The 18,472-nt window shown below is 39.3% G+C and overlaps 1 protein-coding gene across 2 annotated transcripts in view; it reads left to right on the top strand.

The window, feature by feature from the left end:
• Rora (RAR related orphan receptor A) overlaps positions 1–18,472 on the top strand; it is a 677,922-nt gene that overhangs the window by 631,439 nt on the left and 28,011 nt on the right. For both annotated transcript variants that reach the window (XM_077800038.1, XM_026384867.2), the window contains one exon: positions 6,451–6,536. In XM_077800038.1, the coding sequence (XP_077656164.1) occupies positions 6,451–6,536 (86 nt within the window). The remainder of the gene's footprint in view (positions 1–6,450; positions 6,537–18,472) is intronic.

Here is an 18,472-nt window from a genome sequence, read left to right as displayed (position 1 = left end):
CCATGGCAGCAGTGACTGAGTGGAGAGAAGCCATTTGCTCCCTGAATGTTCCTACTCCAGTCCACAGAGCACCTTTGCACACCATAGATGAAGGCACCACCTCTGGAAGGGTGGTTTAAAAAAAAAAAAAAGGAGCCCATCTGAATAGACAAGTCAGAGAAAAGCTCCCTCATGCCAGATGGTTGCAGCCACTCCCAGGAGAGCTCACAGCCAGGTACACTTCAGCACCCACCTTTGCCCTCTCAGCTGCGCTCCACTGGGCAGGTCACAACCTGCACAACCGTCTTTGGAGGCCCTCAAACTAAAAGAGCCACGAAACTGTAGATGCCAGGCATTCCCAAAGTCGCTCCAGGGAGAAAGGTGAAGACTCCACGGCTTTCTGCCAGCCAGCCTTGACACGCAGGCCCAGCTGCCATTCGGGCAGCTGCTGAAGCCTTTAATACTGCAGCAGTTCTAAACAGGGATAAAATAAAGTGACTAATCCATAAAGGACTCAAGCCCATTTTACTGAAAATAAAATCAAATGCCTTGGGGTTTTTCTTTTTAATCTTTATTGGTTTTTCTGCTTACAAAAGTAATGCATGCTGGTTGTAAAAAAATTCAAACATTAGAGAAACATATAACATAGCAAGTGGAAAGTCCTCCATATTCTCAGCCTTCCAGGAAAAAAACTACCATCAACAGATTTGTGTAAAAGATAGATACTTGGTTTTTTTTTTCCCCAAGCTGTAGTTCTTTAACATTTTTGCAACACAAAAAATTGATTGACATTCATATGTGTGATAGACATACTCATGGGTGTACCCCAGGTTTGGCCACTGGCCATTTCCTGATAACCCCACCCCCATTCAGTCCTTTTCAAGAATGTCTATGGTGTGCAAATGAGCTAGGCGAAAAGATACTACTGGGGCAGTAGTAGTATGGTTGTTTATTTTTATATGAACCAGTTAAAAAAATTTCACTTTTTTTTTTACCATTATTTGTGACAAATTCCTTGTGACACTTTCCACAGCTGATTTTGACATGCACTATGCTAAAGCAAACAGTTAAGTGCCACTGTTGTGAAGGATTGCTGTAGTAGCTGGTACAGACTGCCTGTCACAGTATTTGGAGGATAAGCAGCTTTTCTCTATCCCCACTTCGGAAAGAGCTTAAAGTGTGGAGAAAAGAATTTCATTTTGCTATAAGGCAGGATTCCTTATCAACAACAACAATAATAATAACTACTGTTTATTGAAGGCCAACTATTTCTAAGAACTGTGTGATGTATACATATAGAAAATACATACATAAAATGAGCATATATAAACCTTCTAGAGATGCTGTGTCACTTGTACATTGTATCAACAAATCTTCATATATGAAACTGAGGCTTAAAGAGGTTAAGTAATTTATTTGCCCAGCTGTAAGAATCGTTAACCTTGGCATTTGACCTTTACAGTCAAATATTCTGGGCTGCGAGTATGGTTCAGTGTTGAAACACTTGCTTAGCACACATGAGGCTGTGTGTTTGATCTCAAGACTGAAAAAAAAAAAAAAAGTATTCTACCTGGAATTTTGCAAAATCGAGAAGGCCAAAAAAGTTAATGGTTACTTTCAGTTATAAACAAGCAGATAAATCCCAGAAAGGGGTTGGGCACAGTGGCTCACACCTATGATCTCAGCAGTTTGGGAAGGTGAGGCAGGAGGATTACAAATTTAACACCAGGCTCAGCAATTTAGTGAGATCCTGTCTCAAAATGATAAAAACAAATAAATTAATTAATAAGAAGGCCTAGGGATATGGCTCAGTAGTAAGTGTTCAATCCCTGATACCAAAAAAAAAAAGAAAAGAAAAAGAAAATCTTAACTTTTGAATTTAAACAGAAAGACAAAATGTGACCAAATCTCAGACTTACCATTTTCTACCTGAGTTTGACAAATTAATAAGCCTCTCTGAACTTATGTTTTCTCATCTAAATGATGGAGATAATAATAGTAGTGACGATGATATTAACAATAATAATACCTATTTCACAAAAATAAGATAATGCCTGACACATTGTAAGTACAAATATATGTTCACTATCATTGGTAATTATAATCCCATTAGATTATTATCAAGAGAACACTGCTCACCCACAGAATGAAGTGATGGGTGACTCTCTTGTACAACTTTAATTTGGGGGCAGATTGGGCATTGCACTCTGGATCAGTGTAACTCCCAAGATAGGTCCTGAGGCGTAAATGAGATGTTAAGAATGTCAGTGCCCATGTTCTTGACCTTTTATAGTTAAAAATAAAAATCTAACATTTTGTGTTGATACAACACTAAATGACTGCCCAGCCCCAGGACCACTTGGTTAATTAGCATGCTTGTATTCCAGGGTTTCCTGCTGCCACTTGTTAGCTCCAGAAATTTGCCTCTGCAGGTGTGGAGAGTCTTTTTGAATTACTTAGATATGTGAAAGCAGATTATTCAGGCAATAGAGCTGAAAACATGGGCAAATTAGAATTTTTCATAGCAAGATTGTTCATTGGGAAGCCAATTTGCAATGATGTGGATAAGTCTTGCTTCAAATATTTCACTACATTAGGATAGTTATGAACGCATGTGAAGGTTGACAATAGTGGTGTCTGACAGAACTGGTATTTGCAAATGATGGCTGAGTTCCTGTGTGCGGTAAATGTCTGAGCCAAGGTTCATAATTTATGTTGAAAGAATATTATTTTGAGAAGACACAACACCACCTGGTAGAAAATGGAAAACATGAAGGGATGCAAGGCAAAGGGATTTTTATCTTTTTCCTTTTCTTGGATGGAAAACTCAAATTTAACCCAGGTATGGTGGTGCACATGTATAATCCCAGCAGCTCAGGAGGCTAAGGCAGGAGGATCACAAGTTTGAGGCCAGCTTCAACAACTTAGCAAGTCTCTAAGCAACTTTATGAGACCCTGTCTCAAAATTTAAAAAATTTTGGATGTGGCTCAGTGGTTAAGCACTTCTGGGTTTAACACCTGGTACCTAAACAAAAATCTCAAACTCAAGATTGTTCATTGGGAAGCCAATTTGCAATGATGTGGATAAGTCTTGCTTTATTGTACTATACTATCTTCCTTTTGAAAACTTTGCAAGCCCTTGATTACATTTTTTTCTCATTAATTAATTTGATTCTACAAATTGAGTAAAAGTGGGGATGGGAGGCTTCAGTGCATCATGGGATTAAGTGGAGAGATGAGTAAGTGCCGAGCTCTGTTCTGCAAATGGTTGCTGTCTAGAAATATCAACATGTCTGATAAGATTGCATTCAGAGGGTTTGCTTTTGAAGCAGGTAGATTTCAGCCATTTTTAAAAGAGTACTGACAATTGATATTGTCTTCTGAGATAATAGAGCCACACAGGGGTCAGCAGGTAGAGCAGTTTAATCTGACTGATCAAAATAACTGAAAGTTGCTTTGGAGAAATCTTTCCATTCCCTTACCATGAGATTCTTATTGAGGCATATTCTAACTGATTCTGATCCTTTAGCCAACATTGTCCACTGGAGCTAAGCACACACAGAGTGGGGACAAACATGTAGGTGAATGGTCTCCCACTTGGACATACAAGTCAGTCTACAGTGAATCCATTCATGAATCCATTCATTGGATTCACTAAGCTTCATAGCCTCTCTGCCTCTTAGGTCCCAGCTTGGGTATCTTTGAAATCGGAAAGACACTGGGAACCTAAGCAAAGCTGAAGACCAATGGTATAGGAGCCTGACTCAGACCAGCAGTCCTGTTGCAGTGGCACCAGACTCTGGGTCTATGCTGCAACCAGTCTCCACCCTCCCCCACACCAGACCAAAAGCCATTCAGGTGGCAGTGCTGGGTCCACAAAGACACTCCCACGGTCACCCCCATCATGAACAGACCTCCCTATCTAGAATTTACAGGATTTCCAGAGCCATTAGCAAGCATTTTGGTCACTGCCTTAAACATCATTTCACTTCTGATTGACCATCCACTAAGAGCCTCCCAACAGAGTGAACATCATTTTCCATATGACCCAGATACAGCTTTACTCTTGCCCTTGCCCATATGTCCTGCCCAGGACTCTCATCTTCTTTTTTTTTTTTAAATATTTTTAGTTGTAGATGTGCACAATACCTTTATATATATTTATCTTTATGTGGTGCTGAGGATCGAATCTAATGCCCTCACATATGCTAGGCAAGTGCTCATCCACTGAGCTACAGCACAGCCCATTTCTGAACAATATGCCTGATCTCCCCATTATTAAGGCAGATTGAAGATAATTCTTGAAAAGCCCAAGTTTAAGGTTAGTGTTGCTCTAGTTGCCTTGGGTAGTTTTGATGCTGACTTAAACTGCAGGGCCTAAACAGGTTGTATATCTTTGATTTCTGTGATTGTAGCTTGAGGTGAATTATAAGCAGAAGGAGTTCTGCTTCGGTCCTCTTTATTTCACATATAAATTCTGTTTAATAAGTAGTCCAAGTACTTTATGTTGCCTAATTATTCTGTTCCTTACAGGTCAGAGTGGAGGAGGCTAGTTCTCATTATAGACTAGTTAATTCAGGTGGGAAAATCCAGACAGTAACTCTCAGCTGATATCAGCTTTCAGAATTTCTCACTGGCTTTTTTGAGTCTGAAAATGTTGAGCCTCCCCACTGCCCGCCCCCTCTCTCTCAACAATCTGTGGCAAAAGCCTTTCCATTGACTATATTAAAAATATTGGAAGAGCCATTAAATATGAGACATTGTTATATTTCATAATTCATACAGAATTTTTCTTGAAATCAAGTACAGCACTAATGGGGAGGCCGAATTGTGAATGACAGTTTTTATGAAATTCAATTTTAAACATATTAAATTGCAAAACTCAGAATATAAATATTAGTACCATTACTGGGGTATTAGAGAGCCTCCAGATTATGGAAAATACATTGGATATGAAGATATTGAACAATCTCTAAATCTGGACAAGTAAAGAAACTCAGTATGCCAGCATTAAAATAACTGATAGAAAACAGACCCCCTAGATAGCTTGCCCTCCATGAAAGTCACCAGAGTTCCCATGGAAGAGAGTAAACAAGACACATGGCTTATAACAAGGTTAATCCAGTGGCTTCTTGTGTGCAGTATATATTAACTACAAAATTGCATCAAGTCCAAAGTAAGTCATTGTGTAAGCCATCCCAGGATACGAGATGACGTAAGAAGAAAGAGTAGGCTGTGTGTGTGTGTGTGTGTGTGTGTGTGTGTGTGTGTGTGTGTGAGAGAGAGAGAGAGAGAGAGAGAGAGACTTATATCATGCAGCATATTCTCTGGACAGAGTCCTTGCTCTGTGGAAGGCATAAGCTACTTAGAAGTTGTATAAAAATGAAATAGACTTTAGCTATTTGGGCACTTGGCAGTTGTATGTGTGCATACTTCAGTGGACGTAACATGCGGTAGTGAAACTGTAGAAAGCAAATTTAGCCTAATGGAACATGCCAAGTAAACTGGGGACTGTTGCCATCCTGTCTGTGTGGCTCCACTTTGGTCTTCTTTATTTCACATAAATATTCTATTTAATAGGTGGTCTAAGCACTTTCTTTCGCTTAATTATTCTATTCCTTCAGTTACTTTTTAAATTCTTAATTGTGTTCTTTCTAACTTTATTCAAATATAATGTATTTGCTCAGAAATGTGCTTTGTCACATTTGAGAATGTTGGTGTGATATGTTAATTATCTGGTTGGCCTTCCAGGAGGAGGCATCTTTAAATATTAATCGATTGGCTAAACACTTGCAAACTGAACCCAGAAATCAGTTTCCAATGTAGAAAACTCGAAAGCAACATATCCTATTTGTCAAGATCTGTCATTAATTCAGATAGGATATTAACTTTATGGTTGAAAGGTTTTGATTGTACACAAATGAACTAATTTTTAACATATGGCAACTACATTAATTTAAAAAAGATGAGTAAGGAATTCTTCCTTGCCATCATATGTAACTTATTAGTATTTTGAATTGAATCATTTTCCTAAGTAGACCTGATTTTTTGGAATCTATTTTTCTCCATCAGTTGAGCTACAATGCTCAGCCAAGACAGATTTATGGCCTTTTAAAAATAATGATGGAAAATGAGATCGGAGGAAACATTTTAGTATCTGCTTTGCTCTGAGGCCTAAACTGCGAACTCTCCAGTTCTTGAAGGCTTTGAAATGCTGATTCCAGTCTTCTTGTGGGTTCTTAAACACCTTCTCAAATGACCCATTTTAATAACCCGAAAGCTATTATATAACGAGCAGCCATAATTTAGTCCAGGGCTCTAGGGGGACCCTCACAGTTCAGCAATGAATAGTTAATGCAGTATAATGTTTAGCAGGTTATTAGTTTTCACTATACAAATGCTGATCAGGGAACGCTTTTATAAGGTGTTTAAAAGAAAATGTAATTAACTGGTTGCGTGCTTCTGTTGCAGCTCAAATTGAAATTATTCCATGCAAGATCTGTGGAGACAAATCATCAGGAATCCATTATGGTGTCATTACGTGTGAAGGCTGCAAGGTAAGCCTTTTAAATTGTTGTTGTTCTATTAATGTTAGAATGTATCTTTGTGATTTCTATTTTTTACTTATCCTATGTCTAAAAATTCAATTCCTTGGAATTTTGAATGATGATAAATGACAGGACCGAATAAATATTTTGGTGTTAAATTAGAATCCAAGAAGTCACATATACTTTGACTGCTCCCTTCAAACTATCAGGAGATGGATGGGGAAAAGGTATTTGAGCATTGTTTATGTTTTTCACTTCCAATTCCAGAATTAATTGAACTGATGAGCTATCTCTTTGGCTATTGCCTTTTAAAAAGAGATAGCTCTAGTTTTCTGTGCTGTCCCTGTTATAAGATTTATAAAAAGATGTTTCCAGTAAGTTTGATTGGAGTGTGGTTGAGTTGTATTGTCAGTGCACAGATGTTAACACATCTGGCCAAATTATGGGAAGGCTGTCAGGAAGCACTGAACTCTCATCCTGGACTCTCCACTTGTCCATGTTGTTTTGGGCCTTTCTCAGTTCAACAGTGACTCAGTTTCTTCATCTATAACTAGGCATAACCTGACCTTCCTTCCTTTTAGGACTATTCAAGAATAGGCCGAGAATTGGCATACAAAGTTCTTATAACTGTAAAAATTCTACTTAAATCTAAATATTTTCATTATTATTGCTATTGTCACTATTTTTATTATTACTTACCTTAATCTTTGAGTAATGTATATAGCACATGCATAATGTGAGAATGGAAAATAAAGGTGTTTGTCCTAATAATTTAAGACCACCCCCACACACACACAGATTACCTCTGTTATTCACATTTCAATTTATTAAGATTTAGATCCTCTTTGTTGTATTGGAAGTGCCTTGAGACTGCTTATAGGATAAAACAGCACAAAATAAATAGGAGAGAAGCTATTTAAGCATGCAGAAGGCCTCTGAGACAGCTGATTGCTACATCCAGACCTGAATTAGCCCTAAGGCTTTTTGAGATTGAGGCAAAAAATAAAATCGACAAATTTGGTTTGCTTTCCTTTAGTGAAACTAGAAAGCACAATCTCATAAAATACAAAATCACCTACAGACACAAATGATTGCTGAGAGACTTCAGGGAAATTGGTCTCATCATTTCTTTAATTCTTTGTTTTACTGTTAATCATCCTAACCTCATAGTTTAATTCTCCATTTCTCTGTTAATTATCATAACATTTGCCAATCTGTACATGTATAAATGCTTCATGTTGCAGTCATCTTCGTGAAGCTTAAGATTCCTGCCTGCTACCAAACATACTTAATACATTTTTTTAAATAAATTACCTGCCTTTCAGGAGTGGGGAGCTTCTATTTAGAGGAGATTTGAATTGTTCATCTCTGTGGTAAACTTCAAGGTTCTGGCTTACCAAAAAGGAAAAAAGAACATTATACCTTTTCTCTCTCAATTTGCTCTTCCTCAAAAGTAATTAGCTAATTTTTTTTAATGAAATGAAATAAACTGCCTGGGCTGTGCCACACCAGGATGCAGGAGAGTGATCTGCCGATGTCAGCTGTCACCCCGTGATCTTCAGAGTTGACTTGGCTGACGGGCTGGGCAGCTGTTGTCCTTCACCTCATCCTCTCTCTGTGTTCATCCCCTCAAAGCCATGTCTCTGGTAGAAATGGCATAGACTCTCTGAAAGAAAGGCATTTAGACAGCAGTGCTTGCCTACTAGGGGTCCCCAAGCACATGGAGATTTTTGTGGGTGGCATATGACTTCAGTGTTGTCTTAAAGGACAGGGCCCCAGGCAGCATCCTGGATACCAGTTCACTACTCTTTCCCTTCATTTTTCCCAAGAAACTGATCACTCCATCTGAGTCCATCAGTAATGTCACATGTAGTTTATGTGACAAAGTGAAGTGAATATCTGAGAATTAAGTCTAGGGAAAGGACAGGCAGGGGTCAAGGTGGTTGATTTTGTATGAAATACCCCAACAATTTGCAAGATTAATTACCAACATGCTATTCAATAAAACTGGCTATCTGAGTACCACTTGTGTTTCCATAGGTATAAAAAATGTAAACCTTTTTACTCGCAACAATTATCCAAAAATAAAAATACAAAAATCATAAGAACACAAAGGACAGCTATTATTTCACAGTTGTCGTTTTTGTAGATTCCCTTCCAGATTTTGTCCACATACGGTCTCAGTGCCAAGTGAAGTTTAGTTATCTGTGGTTCTGTACCTCTGCTCTGTTGACTTTATACAGTGAAAGCCAATGAACAGGTAACATGTGATTTTATTAACAGACTTGAACTATGCCCAACCTGGGATTTGTACAATGTTCTGTGAGAGTGATTGTTGGGTTTATTTTTTTTGTTTTGTTTTGTTTTGACACATGTATCTATTCTGCAATTTAGTTTCTCTCTGCTTTAACTAACAATTTTATTTCTAGTTATAGTGAAGCCAAGGGACTTCTACCCTTCATGTTAATTATTTATCATGTTGTAACCAGGTGAAGGTGGTTATATCATGATCAATTGTAAATAATTTATCTCAATGGTAGTATAATTAGACATAAAGAATACTTATAATTAGATATATCAAATAATATCTAGTGAGAGAAAAGCAAAGTGACTCCATCATTTTCTGAGCTAATAATTTTGTGAGTGTATTTCACATTGCATTTTAAAATCAACAACCTGAAACCATAAGAAACTAGAGAACTTGTTTGCTGAAATAATTATCTGTTTTCCCACATATTTGCTCAGGCGAACATCCCCTTTGCTACCTATGGACAGACAGTCCATCACTGTGCTTATATTATGCTCAGTAACCCAGGCAAGTACTCTACCACTAAGCCACATCCCTACCCCACCAGACTACCTGGGTTGGAATCCCAGCTCTGCCACTGTCCAACTGAAGCACCCACTGAACAGCTCTGGGGGTCAGTCAGTTCCTCCATCTGTATAATGAGGATAGCAATTGTAGTTATTTCATGGAGTTGACACAGGCTTTCAGGTAAAGCACTCAGGAGAGTGCCAGGCATGGAACAAGCACTTTCAAAGTGCTGGCTGCAGTTTATCATCATCCCAGGCCAAACTCCTTAGTGCCTTGGTAATGCTGCTTCACATAATCAGCTGTTGTTTCTGGGATATCTATGGGTCCAGTCTTGATTTTTGTGGGCATTGGCAACCTGTTATGTAGAACCTGCCAAGGAAAACAACAATAATCTGAGCACTCCCTTAGGGCTTCACACTGTAAGCACTCTAAAGGATCCATAGACATGGAAGACCTAATCCTCCCCTCAAGCAGTTTATGGTCTAGTTGTAGAGAAGAGGCCAACACAGGGAAAGGTAAATAGTAGTGTTAAGAGCTAACTAATAGAGTAAAGCCACAGTCCATGATATGACACAAAAGCACACATCCACGAGGCAGCATGGTTGGGAGCTTAGAAGAGTGTGGCCAGACAGGTTTCACTGAGGAGGAACCAACAGTGGGCCAGGGGTGGAGACGGACTTGCCAGGGCAGCAGGATTGGGAGGACATTCTGGGCTAGGGAGGAGGGAGAGTGAGAAACATCAGAGGCAAAAGTCCAGAAATAGGGAGGTCTTGAGTGTATTCAGTGTATTTAAGGAACAGTATATAACCCAGTTTGACTGAAGCAAGGTCACCTTCTGTGGAAAGTAGAAGATAAAGGAAGAGAAGTATGCCATTGCCAAGTTTTTAAGGGTGCTATTAGGCCACAGTTTTTATTATAAATGTATCTTACTTGCTCTTTGGGAAGAATAAGGGAATAGCATACGATAATATCCAGGAAAGCATGTTTTAGAAAACAGGCCTGTAAGAGTTTCGTTCTGTTAGCTGTTCCTGAGCCCTGGAAACAGAATGTATTCCCTGCTGAGCACAAATGGGAGTTGGGACAGGCCTGCCAGGGCAGGGCCAGGTCAAGGGACAGGAGGGCAAAGTAAAGGCCAGAGATTAAACTAAAGCAGTCAATGGCAGGATTAAGATTCAACCTTCAAAGTAAGTAAAAATGTGAAGTGTTTGGAGAGGCATGATCATCGGTAAAGGTTTTCTTTGGAGAAATGGTCCGAGCCGTCATTCAATTTCAGATCCTACATTCATCGTAAGATACAGTGGCTGTTCAAATGATTAGAGAAGATTTATCTCAAGATAAACACATACACACATTTTAATCCATATCATCTTAGACATTTTTATTATACAATTTTAACTGTGTTTTAAAATGATAATACAATCCAGCATTGGGGTTAATGAATTGGCTTCTCATTACATTTAAAACCCTTTTTTCTTGTTAGATTACAGTAGCATTCTTTGTCAAGGATTTAGTCATCAATCAATACACTTAATATGATGTCCTATACAAGGCTTCCTTTGCTATACAGTAAAGAGACTATTTGGAATCTTTCCACAAATATTCTCTTAAAATAACTAGACAAAGACTTTCAAAGATAGAAACATAATTGATCGTATATAATTGATAATTTAATATTTTTTTCCTGTAAGAAAATTATGAAAGCAACTTCTGGGGCTTTTTATGTGTTAGTTTTTAAAAGAAACAAAAATGAATGTTCCTTTTAGGCCCAAATTGTCTTTTAGAGTATTCTAATACTCTTATTTCATTTGTAAAGTCACTAGTCCTGAATCAATTCTATTTTTCAGTATTATTATACTCATGCTTAGTATTTTTATTTTAATTCTTTATAACACCCAGAACCAATATTATAGCTATCCTGTAAGATAAAAATTAGATTTGGGGAAGGACAGCTGTTACTGCATCCTTAGGACACCAAAGTTTCAGTTCACTTATAAATAGATGATAAACTGGAGTTATAAATCAGTGGTAGAGCACTTAAATGGCATGCACAAGGCCTTGGGTTCAATCCCCAGCACCAGCAGGGGGGAAAAAAGAGCTGTTATATACAGGTAATTAGCAAAAAAAAATCTTGTTTAGCTAAATCTTCTAGTCCTGCAATACACACAGGATAGGTATGTGTTAAATCCCAGTTTGCATCAATTTGTATACTTCAGGTTGTTTTGGGGGTTTTTTTCTGATATTTTTTATTTGTTTGTTTTGGTCTTCATCGTGTCTCAGTAACTGCTGTCCTTCCTCAGCTTACAGAAAACACTGGGCTTGAGGCCCAATGGATGATAGGGCCCTGACATAGTGCCTGGCTCAGGAAAGGTCCCTTCGTGTTTGCCTGGGAATGACGGTTGCTGAATGTGTACACTTGGATTGGATCTGAGTACGGCAAAGCTCAGGCAAAAGCAGACATCTAGACTTACCAAATACGACACAAGGTCAGCTTTAATCAGAGATCATTTGCACAAATAATTCTACAGGGAGGTCAGGCATTATTGAACAAGTAGGGAGTTCAGGAGATCCAAATTTCTGTGATTTATTGCTACCAGGTGCATGAGTTTAGGGCTGTACTAGCTAACTTTTACAAGTGAGGTTGCCTATTCTTTTCTAAATATCAAATTCCCTTCCTCATTTACTGCTTTGGAGCCTGTTATTCTGTCTATTCCTCCCACTACACACACACACACACACACACACACACACACACACGCACGCAAGCACGCATGCACACTTAAATTTTATCATTTCCTTCATCTCCTTCTCTCCCCAATCTTAATCTATGTACATCCTCTCTTTAACCCTCAGTGTAACTAAATTAACAGTTATCCTCTTTTACACCTTGTACAGATACTTAACTGCCCACAGTCACCCAGTGATATTTCTTCCTCACTCTTATGCTTCTGAACATTCTCAAAAGAAAATTCCCAAGACAAATAAAATAAGGACACAGTGTATCCTTTTACACATAGAATTCTATGCTCCTTGAGCCTCAGAAAGAAAAGGTGGACATATAACCACTTTAACAGTCCTCGAAATTTCCAATTTTTAGTTGTGTTGCAAAATACAATCAACGGGGCAGGCATATGAGCATTCACAATAAATCTCAGAGTTATGAATAAATCTTGGTTGTCAAAAGCAAATGTGTAGCCGCTCCAAAGCGTCTGCCATTAGAATTCAGCAAGGCAGCTGTCAGCTGTTTTCTTGTAATTAAACAGCCAATGAGCAGCTAATTAAGACATATGTGTATACAGAAGTGGAAGTGGGTATGTTAATGAACTGTAGGAATCAATTCATTAAGTGAAAATTGTCAAAAGACCAAACATCAGATCAGCATTTCAGCCTGTGCATCTCTGAGAAGGCGCCCCAAGCAGGAGGGGACACCCTCAGAGCAAGACCCCCCAGCTCTTCCTAGCCACACCCACAGTTCAGCCTCCAGCCAGCCCATACCTTTTGGGCAAGCTATTAATAACCCCAATAGGAAATGTCATGTGGATTTCAAACTTCATATAAAGTAGATGTGGCAAATGAATGTTTCACTACTTATACAGAAACTGGGTGTTTAGTACCCTATCAAATGCCTTCTCTCTCACCTGCCCCATTATATAGCACATCAACTACAGAACTGAAAAGTGGCTTCTTAACTTGTTTGTGTTGTTATTTGTTCACCTGGGTTGCTGTTGTTTAGTCTGAACTTCTGGAAGGTGCATTAAAAAGCCTGTGGTGTTTGGATGCACCTAGGATTCATGGATCAAATCCTGGCTTCTCCCCTTACCTATTTGACTTTGAACACATAGCTTAACCTCTCTGTACTTTAATTTTCTTATTTGTAAAGCAGACATAAAAAATGCTTAGGTACAAATGTTAAGTTGTTGTGAACTACAAGTAAGGTTTGCACAGTATCTAGCATAGAAAGGGGTCCAGAATCTGATCATCACCACTGCTTTGATCACAGCCAATATTTTTCCCTCTGGTCTTTCATCCAAAATGTGTTTGTTGACTTCTCTAAGTACTGGGTTAGCTACTCCAATAAACAAGGCAGTTGGTGAGAAAGATGAATAATTTAGCAAGGTAAGGGCTATGAGGGGGATAAATTCAGGGCTCTAGAGATACACATAGGTGGGGTTCTTCAACCAGCTTTGGGAAGGACCAAGTCAAAGAAGGTCCAAGAGAATGTGAATACCTCAGTGAATTCTGAAGGAAAGGGGTTTCCAGCAAGAGACAGAGACAGGGTTCCTTTGGAAAACTTGGAACACAGTAGTATCTCAACATAGCATGAGGCTGAGAAGAGGATCAAGCATGGCAGAGAGGTGCCTGGACAGGTGGTCATCACCTGCTCGCCAGAAGGCACCATTGAGTGTTTATAAGCAGGGAAGTGACTTGAGCAGTTCTGTGTTTTAGGAGATCTTTAGTGACTGTGCAAAATGGATTGAAGGGATGAGAAATGAAGCAGGGCTACCAACAGTATAATAGCCAATTCAGGAGACATACATGTGGCAACTTCAGGAAATTGCAGTAAAGATGGAGAAAAGTTGATGAATCAGAGAAATATGAAGGTGATGAGAAGCTGCCTGAATTGTCAACTGTTTGGGTGTGGATAGACAGGAGGCAGAGATGCAATGAAGCTGTCTTTCTACCTTGAGTGATAGGGAGCTGAGATATCAGTGAGCAAGAAAACACTGGAGGAGACCAGGCTAGGAAATGGGCAGTGGGTTTAGATTTGTTCTGTTCTGGAAAGAAGAGAAAACCGTTTGGCTTAAGTTCTTGGAACTTGTGTGGGTGGAGGAAAAGGTGAGGGGGCCCTAGAAAGCCAAACCACAATTTTGGGTAGATACCTATAGGAAGTAGGGAGGACTCTTTCAAAAATCTAATGGTAAGCTGGTGACCCTGTAGGAAGTGGTTTCAGCCCAGTCACATGCTGATTAGTTTTTAACAACTTGCACCCTGTAAAACAAACTGTATATTCCATTAAAGTAATTTCACATAATTTACAAATAATAACAAAACATATAATATTCTTTATTGTAAATTTCATGCAGACACTTGATTCTCACTGAATACTCTTAATGGGTTTTGCTGAACTGTTCCATCTCTACCTGTAGTTGCAGCTGACAAAAGTCTATAGTTCCAACTTGAATCTTGGTTGATGTTTCATTTCCCTTAATGAACAATAAGAAAGTGAAATGACATTTTGAACTTCACTCATTCATCAGTGATAATATAAACAACTTTGCTGAATCAGATCATAGTTCTCAAATACCAGAAGAGCATTTCCTCCATTTTTCTGCTATTCACAATGAAATGGCTACACACAAGGCATACTTTCAAGTTCCATCTGCATCACTGTCATTTTCTGCATCACTTTTTAAATTCAGACCACAAACAAAGCAGTAAATCAAGCCTTGATTGGCGGCATTTGCCAATTTCTGTGGTGTAAATACTCACCATATGGCCATTTCAAGCTACCCAACGTTCCCTCTCACTGAACACAGAGTGGAGAAGAGATGTACAGTAGCACACTATTATACAGTATTTCCACCTTTCAGCTATAATTGTTACAAATAATTTCAAGAGCACATGCTGGCAAAATAATAAAATAATTACTTGATTTTTAATAATGGTTAGGTTTAGCAACTGGATTTAGCAACAAACTTCCTGGAATTTTAGCAATCAATTTTTATACTCTGATATGAACCTTCTTCTGAACACCAGGGCCTCAGTCCTGATCCTGGGGAACTCCAATCTAGCGGGGATAGTAAACAAATTCATAGTGAACAGCCATATTTAAAAGTATTGGGGAATAGACTTCTCCAGAAAGTGGTAGGCAGACATCAGAAATAAAACTCAAAGGCATGTTGAGGGCAAAGCAAAGTAATGGAGGAAATGCTGGAGAGAAGTCTTTGAGAATTGAACTTGAGGCAGAAGTTTGATATATGGGAACTCTGTGTGTCCAAAGGTGAGACTGTGTGACATCAGTTCTTTAGTCCAACACCTAAGAGAAAATACTTAAGTGGCAGGGCACTGGACTTAAAGTCAGGCTTTTGAGTCAATTTTCTCCCAGTACTAACACTGGGAGTACCAGCCATGGGACCTTTAACTCTAAAGGCCTATATATTATGCTATTTGCGATGACTGCATGCTGCCACTAGGTGGTGGTAATGTGCCGCACTCTCACTAAGAACTACCTGAAGTTCATCAGGATGACTCCTTGCTCAAGCCCACCATGTTTGTAAATGCACATCTTCATGTATTTTGACATCCATTTAAAAAAAAATTATGAAAGCCAATGAAGTAATTCATTAACTCGTCCTTTAGAAACAATAAAATTGCAAAACTATATACTTAATGTCTTTCCCAGCTTCTCACAGTTCCAGCACCTTCTTTTCGGTACACAGTGCCTCCATTCCTCCCCAGACTCCATGCACTGACTTGTGCTACCCCTGTTCTCTGGATGATGACCTCAGACTGCCCAGCCCTGAAACTCATGTTCCAGGTCTACTTCAACCTCCCTATTGCTACTATTGCTCCCCGGATAAGATCCTACTTGTACTCTTAGGAGCATATTGCTTCTTTTAGGTAGGAAAGTTCCTATTATACTTCCTCCTTCTCTTCTAATCATTCTCTCTCTTAGGTCTTCTTTAGCTTTTAATATTTTATCAGGTTAGCTTCCCAAACACTTAAACCTCTGAGAAACCCCCAAGGACTGCTGAAAAGAAGTTTAAAGTAGAAGAAAGCCAAACCCTTATTCTTTCTAAAATGCAAAGTTCAGTGTTCTTCTGAGTCACAGAGGCTTACCCATTCTCTCCCTTCTCAGGTCTCACTTTATAACCCTGCTTGACCCCTCCTATCTGGTATTCTCTAGTTCTCCTTGTGGATGTGACTCTGTTGACTTAGAGCAAAAGATAGCTCTCTTCTCTGGTTCTTAGCTGGCCACTCCCAGAACTTCTTAGCAAGACTTTGCTTAGTGGGCTCAATTGAGGACCAAATGATGATACCAAGAGAAAGTATGTCCCCTTGCTTGCTTTCCCTAAACCCTTCCAAACTGACACATCTCAGTAGTGTGGTCCTCTTCTGAGTGGTTAGCTCAGAAGCCACATTAGTTCCAGCCACAGGGCCACTCCTCCGGGCATTCATGGAGTGCCTTGTGGATGCACTTCAAGTTTAAGGCATAACGACTCAGACAGCATTCATGATAGTGACTCTGTGCCCTGGATGTAAGTTTCTTGTCATTTTGTTTATAAATGAACCAATGTGATCGAGATAGAGTTGTGGTGTATCAAAGGGGGCAAATATTTCTGGTTAGAAATGAGGGGAAATAATAGAATAATAAGACTTTTTTTTTTCCTGTGACTCCTAACCCATATCTGTTGGAGCTGTAGATGAGGATTTTGTGACATGTCTGGGCAGTATTTCTTTAAGGTATATTTCTTAAAGAATAATTACTAGCGGCACAGATACAGTGGTGAACCTAGCAGCCTAGGTTAGCTAAAGGGCCTCATCCGTAGGAAAACACCAAATCAGAGTGGATCAGACTTGCTATTTGATTATGCATACCTTGGTGTTTTTTTTTTATCTTGACACTAATTAAATGATTGCCTTCTATGAAAACAATGAAGGAGGAATTCCTTTGACACACAGGGGAAACATTTTAAAAGGACAATATATGAGTTTTAGAAGAACCTATGAAAATTTATACCCTGGCTTTACCTTATGCTAGAGGGGATATTATGAGCAAGTCTCTGCACCCTCATAAGGCTTTCTTCAGCCCTGAAATAATAGAAATGAAAGTATCTGCCTTGTCCTTGTCGAAATTAAATGTCATGATCCACATAAAGCACAGAGTGCCTAGCACATCTTAAGAGCTATTTAACAGTACCTAGGTCTTGTTCTAAACAGATGTCAAAAGATACATAGACTTGCAAATGACTATCATGAGGAATGAAGTCTGTTATAGTCACAAACCCTGGGAACGGGATCCCTGTCAGGCCATGCAGGGAAGCACCACAGTCAGTCAGGAGGTAAAGGGAACAGCAGTTCCTGGGCCAAAGGAGCTGTATTGTGGTTTCCATGGGAAGGAAGTGCACCACAGGGGGAGCAGGCCCATGAGTGGCTAGTTTATTCTACTTAATAGTTACAGGGTGACTGACTAGTTTGTTCTACTTAATAGTTATGGGGTGCAGGGCCTAGGGTTGTTTCTGGTGGTCTTCTTGCTGGCCCTGGAGTGGTAAGGGCTGGGGAATATTGGCTGGGAGTCTGAAACCTAATCAAGGAGGTTATGACCTGGCTCTGACCTGGTTGGTATGCATTCAAAAGGTACACTGCAGGCAAGCTGCTTGCTTTCTGTAGGGATTGGCTGGCCCTGGGAAGGGTAATACCTCAGCAAGTCCCCAAGATGTCAAAGGATCTAACATGCAGAACTAAAAGATGTGATTAATACAAGCACTCATTAAGATTGATCCATCTATCTATCATCATGCCCTCGAATTCCTTTGCAGTAGAGAAAACTGATGGCTATATACGGCTTCTGTGGTAATATTCAGGAACCTTATTTACCGTAGTGTGGTGTCAAATTAATATGTGGAAACTAAAAGCCAACATCCTTTTCATTAATGACCCTGAAGAGCTGTGTGTAATCTGGATTTTAGACTTTTGAAAGAAGTAAAACAGCTAGAGAGGATCCCAAGAAGAAACACTAAAGGTAGAAAAGACCCTATAAAGGAAGATTGACAGATGTGGTGATTGGGGCTACCGGAGACACTTCCCCAAGACAGTTTGACAGCCCTCAGCATTGGTTCCATTTAAAGGAAACCAGAGTGTGCAGACATTATCCATATTCAAGAATTATTTAAAACCAACCACAATGGGCTCAATATGAAGGCAGCAAAATTCAACCCCAACTAAAGGAAAAACAAATAACCTCCTGAGCCAAGGTACCTGCCGTGGTAACAAACACACAGGGTATGAGTGGGAGCCGAGTCTCAGGAAAGAGATAAACACCTTTCAGCTTTGACAGAGATTATGTGTCTCAGACTGAAATGAACACCTAGACGGGTGACCTCTTGGTGTCTTTTTCTAAGGATTATCCGCC

Source organism: Urocitellus parryii, chromosome 6, assembly GCF_045843805.1.
Source record: "Urocitellus parryii isolate mUroPar1 chromosome 6, mUroPar1.hap1, whole genome shotgun sequence".
Taxonomy (NCBI): Eukaryota; Metazoa; Chordata; class Mammalia; order Rodentia; family Sciuridae; genus Urocitellus; species Urocitellus parryii.
Note: the sequence above shows the minus strand (reverse complement) of the source record. Positions and strands in the feature narration are given on the sequence as shown.